This window comes from Gorilla gorilla, chromosome 9, assembly GCF_029281585.2.
Source record: "Gorilla gorilla gorilla isolate KB3781 chromosome 9, NHGRI_mGorGor1-v2.1_pri, whole genome shotgun sequence".
NCBI classification, from domain to species: Eukaryota; Metazoa; Chordata; class Mammalia; order Primates; family Hominidae; genus Gorilla; species Gorilla gorilla.
The window spans coordinates 73,730,631-73,744,959 of NC_073233.2; the positions used below are offsets into that span (position 1 = coordinate 73,730,631).

At 46.4% G+C, this 14,329-nt stretch overlaps 1 protein-coding gene across 1 annotated transcript; it reads right to left on the bottom strand.

Annotated features, from left to right (window-relative positions):
- Nucleotides 1-3,406: 3,406 nt before the first annotated feature.
- LOC109028814 (uncharacterized) lies at nucleotides 3,407-14,326 on the bottom strand. The gene is made up of 3 exons (XM_019036090.4): nucleotides 11,779-14,326; nucleotides 6,788-7,073; nucleotides 3,407-5,200 (listed from the first exon to the last, which is right to left on the bottom strand). The coding sequence occupies exon 1, from the start codon at nucleotides 14,224-14,226 to the stop codon at nucleotides 12,376-12,378; it is 1,851 nt and encodes a 616-aa protein (XP_018891635.3). The 5' UTR covers nucleotides 14,227-14,326; the 3' UTR covers nucleotides 3,407-5,200; nucleotides 6,788-7,073; nucleotides 11,779-12,375.
- Nucleotides 14,327-14,329: the final 3 nt, after the last annotated feature.

Here is a 14,329-nt window from a genome sequence, read left to right on the forward strand (position 1 = left end):
TGCAGTGGCTCATTCCTGTAATCCTAGCACTTTGGGAGGCCGCGGTAGGTGAATCACTTGAGGCCAGGAGTTTGAGACCAGTGGGGCCAACATGGTAAAACCCTGTCTCTACTAAAAATAGAAAAAAATTAACTGGGCGTGGTGGTGTGCACCTGTAATCCCAGCTACTGAGGAGACTGAGGCATAAGAATCTCTTAACCCTGGGAGGCAGAGGTTGCAGTGAGCCGAGATTGCACCACTGTCCTGCCTGGTGACAGAGTGAGACTCTGTGTCAAAAAATAAAAATAAAAAAGGCCAGGCACAGTGACTCACGCCTGTAATACCAGCACTGGAGGAAGCCAAGGCAGGAGGATCACTTAGGCCCAGGAGTTGAAGACCAGCCTGGGCAACAAGGTGAAACCACGGCTCTGCAAAAAATACAAAAATTAGCCAGGCACTGTGGCACATGTCTGTAGTTTCAGCTATTTGGGAGGCTAAGGTGGGAGGATTGCTTGAGCCCAGCAGGCGGAAGCCGCAGGGAACCATGATCACACCACTGCATTCCAGCCTGGGTGACAGAGTGAGATCCTGTCTCTAAATAATAATAATAATTAATAAAATAAAATAAAAATGAAAGGCCAGGCACAGTGGTGAGTGCCTATAATCCCAGCTACTCAGGAGACTGAGGTTGGAGGATCACTTGAGCCCAGGTGTTCTAATCCAGCTTGGGCAATGTAGGGAGACACCATCTCTATTTTAAAAAGAAAAAAGAAAGAAAAGGTGGGGATGATGAAAAAGGTTTTTAAATAGAAAGAGGTGGTGGTTGCACAACATTGTGAATGCACCAAATGCCACTGAATTGTATGCTATAAAATGATTAATTATATGTTATATGCATTTCACCTCAATAAAAAAAATGAAAGGGCAGAATTGTAATATAATCATTATGATCATTCCTGATTTAGACACTGCAAATACTTGATGAAGTCAACATAAAGAGAATAACTTTTATAGAGTGCTCTACAGTTGACATAAATGTTTTCATATAAATGATTTCATTTGTCCCTCCCAACAAGTCCATTAATTTGCAGACGAGGAAAACAGGATTGCAGATCAGTGGCTTCCTTCCAACAGGTAGGGCACACTCCCCCTCGGGGGCTCTGCCCTTGAGGCTCCCCGCTATGAAAGGACTTCCTCCAAACCACAGCTTCCCCCTCCCCTCTTGCTGGGCTCTGCTTCAAGGGTCACCAGAAAGGCCTTCCTCAAAGAGCGGCCCTCCTCCCCATCGTCATTCTCTCTCCCTTACCCTGCTTGAGTTTTTCTTTAAAATTCTTAGGACATATTATATTGACATTATTTCTTTTTGTCTCCTTCCACAACAATGTAAGCACCAAGAGAACAGTGCTATTTGTCAGTTTTGTTCTCTGTTATAATCCTGACATCTGGAATGGTACCTGACAAATAATAGGTGCTTAATAAATATTGTTAAATGAATGCATTTGTTAAAGGAATAATAACTTTACCATGAACTTGGCCAGATCTTTTGAGGAGCCAAGGCGTTTTAGGTCACACCACAAAAACGAAATTACAATATGATGGAGATAAAATACCAGTTGTGAGAGGCCTGTAACGAAGCGCTCCCCAGTTCACTGATTATTACCTGTGTGTGCTCCACTTATCCCCCAGGGAGGCACCTGTCTGTTGTATCCCTGGCTCCCAGCATGGTGCTAGACACCTAGTATTAGGCACTGATCTGCGTCAGTAAGAAACAATGGATTCTGAGCAACACAAACAAGAACAGAACTGGCTACAGTGCACATCCCGGTCCCACTCTAAGTGTGCACATGGCGGGGAACGGGGAGTCTCTGAGGACCAGAGGAAGGAGGACATGCAGGACAGGGGTCAGAGTCCAGGGAGCAGCAGAGCATGGCCTTGTGAGCCCCACGTGATTTGTGTAGAAATGGCTCCCGAGACCAAGCTGATCTGCCATGCAAACCTCGCACGATTACTTCCTATTCCCAGGGGAGAACTTGCAGGGCTAGCCTCTCGTGAGTGGGGTCAGCATGGTCTGACAGGATGGATGACCCCTGTGCTATGGACAGTGAGCCTCTGAGGGGCAGGGGCCACTCCATAATACTGTCCAGTGGCCTCTGAGAAATTCCTGGCCGGCACTGGCTGCCTTCCTCCAGTTCCTGAGCCAGGCAGCCAGGTGTGATGGAAAGTTGTCAGGTGTAACTCAAAGAACATAGATTAAGAGTCTAGAGGCCGAGCGCGGTGGCTCACACCTGTAACCCCAGCACTTTGGGAGGCCAAGGCAGGTGGATCACCTGAGGTTAGGAGTTTGAGACAAGCCTGGACAACATGGTGAAACCCCATCTCTACTAAAAATACAAAAATTAGCCGGGCATGGTGGCAGACACCTGTATTCCCAGCTACTTGGGAGGCTGAGGCAGGAGAATTGCTTGAACCCGGGAGGTGGAGGTTGCAGTGAGCTGAGATCAAGCCACTGCACTCCAGCCTGGGTGACAGAGCGAGACTCTAGCTAAAAAAAAAAAAAAAAAAAAGCAAGAAAAGAAAAGAAAAGAAAAAGAGTCGACTCCTGCACTTTGCTGGCAGCTCTGCTTCCTGCACCTGTTTGAACCTATATCTCTAAGGGCAGTATACAGATTGCAAACAAAAACTCACACAAGCATGAAATGTGGTCATTTGCCCAACCTGACCATGGGCACGGAGAATTATTGTTATACTTTAAATGGAACATAATATTTAATACAGATAAATACCTGTTTGCCAGTGTGGGCCTCACATTTGAACGTTATGGTACAGAAACATGTTTTCACCCTTTAATCATAAAAGTTTATTAAAATGTTCTTTTTTTTTTGAGACCAAATTTCACTCTTGTCACCCAGGCTGGAGCACAAAGGTGCAATCTTGGCTCATTGCAACCTCCGCTTCCTAGGTTCAAGTGATTCTCCTGCCTTGGCCTCCTGAGTAGCTGGAATTACAGGCACCCGCCACCATGCCTGGCTAAGTTTTGAATTTTTAATAGAGATGGGGTTTCACCATGTTGGCCAGGCTGGTCTTGAACAAATGTTCTGAAAGTGAAGTTTGTTTCTTTCCTTCTTTCCTTCCTTCCTTCCTTCCTTCCTTTTTTCCTTCTTTTTTTTTTTCATGGTCTCGCTCTGTCACCCAGGCTGGAGCATAGTGGCACAATCTTGGCTCACTGCAACCTCCACCTCCCGGGCTCAAGTGATCCTCCCACACCAGCTTCCCGAGTAGCTGGGACTACAGGCGTGGGCCACCAGGACCCTCTAATTTTTGTATATTTTGTAGAGACGGGGTTTTGCCATTTGCCTAGGCTGCTCTCAAACTCCTGGACTCGAGCAATCTGCCCACCTCGATGTCCTAAAGTGCTGGGATTATAGGTGTGAGCCACTGCACCCAGACTCTGAAACTGAATTTCTATAGAAAACTCCAGGCTTTGTAAACTGTGGTCCACACCCCCATAAACAAACATGCGCAGGTGCGCGCGTGTGCACACACACACACACACACAAAATCTTCCCCCACAGCTTCCTTATCATATGTCCAAAGTACGCAGCTCAAAATTCAAACAAATTATTTATTACAAAACAAATTTTAAAAAATCACAACGTGATTTGCATACTGGCAATAGGCTGTTACTTGCCATTTGCCAGGGTATGATTTGTATTTTGTTTTAATTTATGCTGGTTTCAGGAACTATGGCCATTTGCCTTTTTCCTGCACTACCCTTGCGCCTCCTGTGGGCACTCAGCATGGGTGGGCATGTAGTTTTTCTCACTTCCCGCAGCATGTTTTTATCTTATATTGCCTACAATTCAGAAAAGGTATTTAGCCATCAGTGGCCTGGGCTTGGTGTGCATTCAATGCACAAACACAGCCTGGCTTCAAAGCCAAGCTGAGTGGCACACCTCGTGACAGAACAGCAGAAAGGCAGACCCAGGTGCCTGCGGAGGTGGCAGGGACCCCAGGCAGGCCAGTGGGGCCTGGCCAACAGGGGGGCACAGGCCCCAGCTGAAGGAAACAGAGAGAGGCAACTCCAGTTCCTATATGGGCCCAGTGTGGCCAGATCCTCTCATTTTCCAAGAAAAGCCAGAAACTCACTCTTTAATGTGAATCTCTGCATTTTAAAAAGGTACCAATTAATTCTAAACATGGTCTTAAAATATTCTTTGGGGCAAACATAACACATCTATGGCCGATGTGGCATCAGAGCCACCTAACTGTGAGCTCTCCGGAGCAGAAGATGGTTCCAGCAGGCTTCTGGCCCGAATCGGCCATTCATTCACTGCTGACTAGGGCGGTCGCTTCACCTCCCAATCACATGGCACTGAAGACTCAGCCAGCTGCTAGAGCTACCACATAGGTCCAAACCCTCCTCACACCACCACTTACTACCAACACATACTAGCTATGTCGTTTCGATTGACCACTCTGACGGGCTTCAAAGCCACCTATAAAATGTGGATAGTAATACAATTGCGGTTGTGGGATTAAGTGAGATAATGTGTGTAACATGCCTAATGCAGAGTAAGCATTTCACGTCAGCTACTGCTATCCATGCGCCTGGAGCCTCCTTCCTCACCATCCACTCACATTAATCAGCCAATTCTGTTAAATGGGACTTTTAACACTCTCTCAAGTCTTGTTTTTATTCCTCCTCTCTCCGCTGTAATTCATAACCTCATCCTCTCTACCCTGAACTATTTATTTATTTTGTGTGTGTGTGTGTAAGTGTGTGTGTGTGTGTGTGTGTGTTTGAGACAGGTCTTGCTCTGTCACCCAGGCTGGAGTGCAGTGGTGCGATCAAGGCTCACTACAGCCTCAATCTCCCAGGCTCAAGTGATCCTCCCACCTCAGCCTCCTGAGTAGCTTCAACTACTGGCATATGCCACCATGCCCAGCTAACTTTGTTTATTTTTGTAGAGATGGGGTCTCACTCTGTTGCTCAGGCCAGTCTGGAACTCTTGGACTCAAGCAATCCTCCTGCCTCGGCCTCTCAAAGTGTTGGCATTTCAGGCTTGAGCCACCTTGCCAGGCCTGAACTACTTACCATAATGATCTAGTAATCATATCTCCACTTTACTGAGTGCCCGCACACCATGCCCCGGTGACTCCATCTCGAAGCCGGACTTCTCTATGTGAAGCACAGATCTGATGGCATCATCTTCCCCGTCACCTACAGAACAGAGTCGCAATTCCTTAATCCTGCCTTTGAGGCTCCCTCCCCAGTCTGGCCCTAGGCTCATATCCTGCTAGTTTCTTTAAGATTCTCTCTGCTCTGGGCTGGGCATGGTGGCTTACGCCTGTAACCTCAACACTTTGGGAGGCCGAGGCTCAGGTGGATCACCTGAGGTCAGCAGTTTGAGACGAACCTGGCCAATGTGGTGAAACCCTGTCTCCACTAAAAATATAAGAATTAGCCAGGTGTGGTGGCACATGCCTGTAATCCCAGCTACCTGGGAGGCAGAGGCAGGAGAATTGCTTGAACCCGGGAGGTGGAGGCTGCAATAAGCCGAGATTGTGCCACTACATTCCAGCCTGGGTGACAGAGTGAGACCCTGTCTCAAAAAGAAAAAAAAAAAAGGCCAAGGCTAAAAGCCCGGTTTTACACATTTTTTGCATTCCCAGAGGGCACACGATAAGTGCTCACTGTTTGCTGAATGAATTAATTGGACCAACCAAGAATGCATTTTAACCAAAAGTTAATGTTACTTGTTTTTTTGTTTGTTTTGTTTTGTTTTGTTTTTTGTTTGAGATGGAGTCTCCCTCTGTCACCCAGGCTGGAGTGCAGTGGCATGATCTCTCCTCACTGCAACCTCCACCTCCCGAGCTCTATCAATTCTCCTGCCTCAGCCTCCTTAGTAGCTGGGATTACAGGTGCGCACCACCACATCTGGCTAATTTTTGTATTTTTAGTAGAGATGGAGTTTCACCATGTTGGCCAGGCTGTTCTCAAACACCTGACCGCCAGTGATCTGCCCGCCTCAGCCTCCCAAAGTGCTAGGATTACAGGCATGAGCCACGGCACCCAACCAAAAGTTAATGTTACTTTAACACATTCTGTTACAAGAAACAAGGCTGGGACTATACAAAGAATAAAATTATAAAAATTTTAAAAATCGTCCATGCTTGGCCGGGCGTGGTGGCTCATGCCTGTAATACCAACACTTTGGGAGGCCGAGGCAGGCGGATCACAAGGTCAGGAGATCGAGACCATTCTGGCTAACACAGTGAAACCCTGTCTCTAATGAAAAATACAAAAAAATTAGCTAGGCATGGTGGTGGGCGCCTGTAGTCCCAGCTACTTGGGAGGCTGAGGCAGGAGAATGGCGTGAACCCGGGAGGCGGAGCTTGCAGTGAGCCGAGATTGTGCCACTGCACTCCAGCCTGGGTGGCAAAGCGAGACTCCGTCTCACAAAAAAAAAAAAAAAATCATCTAGGCTTGAGCCCAGGAGTTTGAGACCAGCTTGGGCAACATAGTGAGACCCCCATCTCTATTTTTTATATATATATATATATACACACACACACACATATACGATATATATATTTTAAAAATATATATGTTATATACATATATAAATGTATACATATACATATAATTATACATACATATATGTATATATACTTAAATATACATATATATATTTAAAAAATCACTCAGGAGCCCTGGAATGTGTGTGTTTTGGTTAATTTTAGTAGAAAAGGGTATTACCTATGCAAAGCTCTAGCTACCTAGATAACTGAAAATATCTGCACTTACGAGGTAGTTGGCATTTGTCACGGTATCTTGGTCTTCATTTTTCTTTCTGTGGCCCTGGTGAAATATGTCTGATATCTCAGGAGAAAATGCAATCCAAAGAACGATTGTGGTTGTCTGGTTCATCATTTGTATACTGTGCAGTGCAATCTGAGAGATTTTCATAAGGCCGAAAACTGCCCAAGTATGACCTCGTGCCTGTGTAGGCCTCTTATAAAAGAGACAATTCCCCAACTCTCAGAGAGTTTCCAGAGGAGGCTAGGGGTGATGATCTCGGGATGGCAGAGATCTAGGAAAGAAAGTAAATGTCATTGTTTTTTGACATTTTTATATATATATATATACACACAATTATTATTATTATTTTTGGAGACAGAGTCTCACTCTGTCACTGAAGTTGGAGTGCAGTGGCGCGATCTCAGCTCACTGCAACCTCCACCTCCAGGATTCAAGTGATTCTTGTGCCTCAGCCTCCCAAGTAGCTGGGATTACAGGCGTGAGCCACCACATCTGGCTAATTTTTGTATTTTTAGTAGAGACGAGGTTTCACCATGTTGGCCAGGCTGGTCTTAAACTCTTGACCTCAGGTGATCCGCCCACCTCAGCCTCCCAAAGTGCTGGGAGTACAGGTGTGAGCTACAGCACCCGCCAACATTTATATTCTTAAATACTTGCCACTGAAGCGCTCATCCAGTAAGCATGCGCCGAATGAATGGAGGGGTTGCTGCACAGCCTCATTCCCTACCCCCATTCAGGATCCCAGGCCTTGCTTTGGCAGGTGAGGAAGCCAAGGTTCGGGGCTTGTCTAGTAGGAATAGAGGAGGCCATTCAACAGACAGAGCGGTTTCCAGCTCAGCTCTGGAGTCAGGCTGCCTGGACTCTGTGCCTGGCTCTGGCAGTGTCTAGTGGGTAGAGTCGATAGAGTAATAGTTCCTATCTCAAAGAGCTATTGGACTAAATTATAGAGAACATGTAAAGTGCTTAGCATTGTGCTGATTAAATTACTCTGATTATTACAAGAATTCAGTAAATGTTAGCTATTATAATCATTTGTCAAGAAGATCCTACCATGAGGCTTGAGCCATCTATAGCTTATCTTTACAACTCTGCCCACTCCCTATTAATATCTCCCCTTTATTGTCTAACAATGGGATCAGAGTTCCTAGAAAATGAAAGAGCAAGCTATCAGCTTCTGCCCAATAAAGAAGCAGAAATAGCGGAGCTGGGGAGAAGCAAACAGGTCTCATACACAGAACGCCTGGTTGTGCAACTGGCTCAGCTTAGAAATAGATCTGGACTCTCAATGGCCATGCAGAAAGGAAGAAAACAAAGGCGCACGTCTTCAGGCTGCTGAGGGAAACTCTACACCCAGAAAAAAGTACAAGTATGGAACAAAGACAGTTTCAGGCTTTTGAGGTTTCAAAAAATGTGACATTCTAAGAAACAGGGTAAATTATTATAGCAATTTCTCAATAGATATTAAATAGTACTGAGACTGATGAAGTCACTGAATATGATGGGTTGATTTATTCTGCAAACACATGCTGAGTGCTACTACGTGCTGGTTACACACTGGACTAGAGAGGGTAACCAGACTGACACATATTGCTGCCCTCATAGAGCTCATTTACATCCTAGTGAGGACAGATAGATGTAAACAGCTACGGTAGGAAAGCTCTGAGTCAGAAGGTGATGAACGTGATGGAGAAAGAGAAGCCAGGGCCTCTAGCCTCAACTTCCAGGAACTGGAACTACAGAACTACAGGAACTACAGCAGACAGATGAACAAACTACGGCTGGGCGTGGTGGCTCATGCCTGTAATCCCAGCACTTTGGGAGGTTGAGGCGGGCACATCACAAGGTCAGGAGTTCGAGACCAGCCTGGCCAACAGGGTGAAACCCCGTCTCTACTAATAAATATAAAAATTAGCCGGGGATGGTGGCGGGCGCCTGTAGTCCCAGCTACTCGGGAGGCTGAGGCAGGAGAATGGCATGAACCCAGAAGGTGGAGCTTGCAGTGAGCCGAGATCGCGCCACTGCACTCCAGCCTGGGCAACAGTGTGAGACTCTGTCTCAAAAAAATAATAATAATAATTACCAGCAACTGATGGCTTAAAACAACAGAGGTTTATTCTCTCACAGCTCTAGAGGTCAGATGTAAAACCAAGGTGTTGGCGGAGGCCACACTCTCTACAGAGACTCTGGGGAAGAATCCATTCTGTGCCTCTTCCAACTTCAGGCGACCATCGGCACTCCTTGACTCGTAGCTGCATAACTCCAGCCTGTGCCTGGGAGATCACACTGCCTCCTCCTCTCTGTGTGTCTGTTCTCCTTCTCTTCCTCTCTCTGACAAGGACACTTGTAATGGCATTTACGACCCACCTCTAAAGTGGGCCCTTCTCTCAAGATCTTTAACTTAATTACATCTTTTGCCATATTAAGGTAATATTCACAGGTTCCTGGGATTAGGAAGTGAATATATCTTTGGTGGACCACTTTTGTGCCTACCTTAAGGAGCAAGAAAAATGGGACAGTACTATAGGGAAATGTAGGGTACAGAGAGGTTTTTTGTTTTTGTTTTTTAAGATGGGGAAAAGTTGGCGGGGTGCAGTGGCTCATGTCGGTAATCTCAGCACTTTGGGGTAGAGGCAGGAGGATCGCTTGAGCCCAGAAGTTCAAGACCTTCCTGGGCAACATAGAGACCTCATCTCTACTTAAAACAAAACAAAACAAAACAAAAAAACTAGTCTCGTGTGGTGGTGTGCACCTGTAGTCCCAGCTACTTGGGAGGCTGAGGAGATTGCTTCAGCCTAGGAGGTTGAGGCTGCAGTGAGCCATGATCATGCCACTGCACTCCAGCCTGAGTGACAGAGTGAGACCCTATCTCAAAAACAACAACAATGACAAAAAAAAAAATAGTTTGGAGATGGAGTGGAAACCAACTTGGCAGAGTGGAGGTAGCTGGCACTTAAGTGCTTAAAGATAATAGAAACAAAAAGTTAACAGTTCACTCTACTTATCCCCAGAAAAGTTCAGGACATGGAGGGACCAGATAGCTCAGATGGAATGAAAAAGGCATAGAGCTGAGAACAGAGAAATTATTTAGGAGTCTGTATATAAAGCAGTTAAGCTTACAAATCCCCTCCCCAACCTTTTTTAGCTGGGCACCAACTCCCATAGCACAGCAGAGGGTTTACTCTTTGGGGAAACTGAATCTGAGAAGCACCAACTCAGGGACACCAGGCACAGCTGAAGGTGGAGTGAGCACTGAGCTGAAAACAAGGGACTGGGTAAAAACATATGTACCAAGCGGTGGCTCCACAACCGTCTCCCCCAACCCTGCTGCTTGCTGTAACCTCTATAGCAGGGGCCATGCAGATATCCCCCAGACAGATTGGAGAATTCTCTGTAGAAACCAGACGGTCCCTTCAGTGAGATTTACAGATTCTGATATTTGGGCGTACCCAGTAAAATATCCTGCTTGCTTCAGTCGCCACAGAGTGAAGCCCATAGATCAACAAGCCCCAAATTTTGCTTCCAGTTGCCTCTGCTTAATGCCTCATTCTTAAATATGGACAGCCGAAGATCAAACATTTGAGGAAAACTTCCAACAATACACACACAAAAAAAACGGAGCGGGGGGAAGCAGGGGAGGGGAACTCAGGGGAAACGATAAGAAAAGCAGAAGAAAACTTAAAAACTGGAAAAATCCTTGGAGAGCTAAGAGAACAGACTCACGAAACAAGAACAGAAATACTATATATAAAAAAAGAAGCACGGCCGGGCGCGGTGGCTCACGCCTGTAATCCCAGCACTTTGGGAGGCCAAGTTGGGTGGATCACCTGAGGTCAGGAGTTCAAAACCAGCCTGACCAACATGGCGGAACCCCGTTTCTACTAAAAATACAAAAAATTAGCCGGGTGTGGTGATGCATGCCTGTAATCCCAGCTCATGCAGTGAGCACAGGAGGCTAAGTCAGGAGAATTGCTTGAACTGGGGAGGCGGAGGTTGCAGTGAGCCAAGATCACGCCATTACACTCCAGCCTAGGCGACAGAGTGAGACTCCAGACTCCACCTCAAAAAAAAAAAAAAAAAAAGCAATCAATGAACAAGAGAGTTAAAATGTAAAATTTCAATAAGAAAGAAAGATACAGTTAATAAAGTTGAAAGTGGATCTCATGAAAATAGAGATGAGATTGGTGGTTACTGGAGGCCAGGAAGGGTGGAGGAAATAAAGACATGTTAATGAGTAGAAATGTACAGTTAGATGGAAGAAATGGGACCCAGTGTTCTATAGATCAGCAGGGTGACTGTAGTTAACAATAATCTATTGTACATTTCAGAATCGCTAGAAGAGAATGATTCGAATGTTCCTGGCATAAAGAAAAGATAAATATTTAAGATGATGGATATCCCAATTGCCCTGATTTGATCTTTACACATTATATGAATGTATCGAAATATTACAGGTACCCCCAAAATGCGTACATCTACTATACATCGATTGTTTTAAAGTTAATGAAATTGCCCAGAGAATACAATAAAAAGAGACGGACAAAAGGGGAAAAAAAGATAACAGCTATAATTCAAGGTCTAACATCCTCTAGTAAGGCCAGAGAAAATGGGGTGAGGATGCAGGTTGAGTTAGGGAGTGGTAGCAAACAGATAATTTACATAGAAAAAAACACTATCTATAGAATTAAAAGAAAAGAGCAAAAAGACTTATAAATAGCAATACTTGGAAGTTAGAAGATAGTGAGGGAATTAGCCAGGCATGGTGGCACATGTCTGTAATCCCAGCTACTTGGGAGGCTGAGACAGGAGAATCGCTTGAGCCGGGGAGGCAGAGGTTGCAGTGAGCCGAGATTGCGCCACTGCACACTCCAGCCTGGGCAACAGAGCAAGACTGTCTCAAAAAAAAAAAAAGAAAGAAAAGAAAAAGAAAAAGAAAGGAAGAAAGAAAAGAAAAGAAAAGGAAATAATGAAGGACATACCAACAAACGCAATCACCATTATGGCACGTGGCTTCTTATGCTTTTTCTCACTTCTTTCTTATCTCCTCTCCTGCTTTTGTCACTTGGGAGTGCTTCATTCTTCAGGCTCCTCTTTCAGAAATTTTGCCCACTTCAGTCTGCACCTTCTTCCACAACTCTCAAAATCTACCCTTTATCCTGCTGCAATTCTCCATCTCATAGACCCCATCACGTGTCAGACTAAATCCTTCTAGCCCATCCTCCATCCTTTTCTCAAACATTTCCCTATGAGCTCCCAGTCACGCTTTTCTCCCAATATCCAAGTGTCCTCTGTCAACACGTTACCAAGTCTTCTCTTTCTCCTCCATATGTTCCCACTTCCCTCTGAACCAGACACTCCTCTTTGCTTCGTTTGATCCTGGCCTTTGCCTTCAGCCCCAGCAGCTCTTCTTCCTCTCTTCCACTCTCTTTTATTTTAGGCTCAGACTCTCTCCTTTCCTTTCTCAACTTTACCCCTTCAGTGTCAATAATGTTCTGCCTGGCTCTAATTTCTCCTCTGACTTTCAGTACTCCCCCTGTCTGCCTCTTTCCTTCTTTGGTGTCAATCCTTCATCTGCCTCATTCGCTGGTACCTTCACCTATAATATCTTTCTTTTCCATAGAAACAGATTCATCAGTGATATCTTTCACTTCACTCAAGATGCCCCCCTCAACTCCCACTCCTTTCTCAGTCCCTTGTAGTTCCTCACTCCCTTTGACACTTTCAAAAGGAATTTCCTTCTCATCATCAGTAAATGCCATCACTCTTTCATCGCCAGTAACTTCTACCACTTTTTCAATGTTCTTCTCATTTATGCTCCTCCCCATTCTTGAACCCTCCAATTTCTCCCCGCTGGTCCCTAACTTCTCCTCACTAGATCTCAGCTTCTCCGCACTTGACCCCAGCTTCTCTCCACTCAACCTCAGCTTCTCTCTGCTTGATTTCAGCTTCTCTCCACTGGTTCCCAGCTTCTCTCTGCTTGATCTCAGCTTCTCTCCACTCAACCTCAGCTTCTCATCACTTGTTCCCAGCTTCTCTCCACTCAACCTCAGCTTCTCTCTGCTTGATCTTAGCTTCTCTCCACTCAACCTCAGCTTCTCTCTGCTTGATCTTAGCTTCTCTCCACTCAACCTCAGCTTCTCATCACTTGTTCCCAGCCTCTCTCCACTCAACCTCAGCTTCTCATCACTTGTTCCCAGCCTCTCTCCACTCAATCTCAGCTTCTCTCTGCTTGATCTTAGCTTCTCTCCACTCAACCTCAGCTTCTCTCTGCTTGATCTTAGCTTCTCTCCACTCAACCTCAGCTTCTCATCACTGGTTCCCAGCTTCTCTCCACTCAACCTCAGCTTCTCTCTGCTTGATCTCAGCTTCTCTCCACTCAACCTCAGCTTCTCATCATTGGTTCCCAGCTTCTCTCCACTCAACCTCAGCTTCTCTCTGATTGATCTTAGCTTCTCTCCACTCAACCTCAGCTTCTCTCCACTGGTTCCCAGCTTTTCTCCACTTGATCTCAGCATCTCTCCACTCAACCTCAGCTTCTCATCACTGGTTCCCAGCTTCTCTCCACTTGATCTCAGCTTCTCTCCACTAGTTCCCAGCTTCTCTCCACTCCATCTCAGCTTCTCTCTACTTGATCTCAAATTCTCTCCACTTGATCTCAGCTTTCTGCCACTGGACCTCAGCTTCACTCCACTGGACCCCTGCTTCTCTCCCTTGCACACCAGCTTCTCACTAGTAGACCTCAGCTTCTCTACACTTGATCTCATCTTGTCTACACTAGACCTCAACCCCTTCTCATCCTGTCCCAGTTTATATCCATTGGATCTCAAGTCCTCTCCACTGGTCCCTACCTTCTCCCCAGCAGACCTCAACCTCTCTTCAAACCCAGACCCCTTCATAGGCCCTGCTGTCATCCCTGAACTCTTAGATTTAGCCTTTATTTCGTGTTTGACCTCTTGCTTTCCCCAAATCCCCCTTGGGCTGTCTTTCCCCAAATCTGCTGAAGCTTGTGATGCACTTGCTCCACGGTACAGCAGCTTCACATCCATCCTTTCCTGACTCGGGCCTGACTTCCCTTTCAAGACTGTCTTTTCCACATCTTCCAGTCTCCAGTACTCAGACTCCAGTTTCGGCTTTCGAGTGTTTCTAGTCAGGAGCTCCACTCTCTTCCCAATTACCATGAGCCCGTTCCAAGGTCCCCAGGTTTTCTCTCGCAGCATCGGCACCCCCTTGCAGCCCCGCTCCAGTGGCGACCGTTCGCGGACCTCGGCCTCGCTTGGGGCGCCCTGGCCGCGGGACTTGTGGAGCTCCCTAGTCCTCCTAGGCTGCTTACCCCGCCGCTCCCTCCCGTCCAAGAGCGGAAACCTAAACAGACCCCCCTTCTCCACAGACATTGTCCCCTGCCCTCCCCCCTGGTGCACCACCCACATCCCCACCACTGCTTCCCATTCCCTGTCCCCACCCTGCCACCCTCACCCTCTTCCCCTTCCCCTTCCCCACTGTCTGGTGGGCGCCAAACTGGGCGAGTGCGCA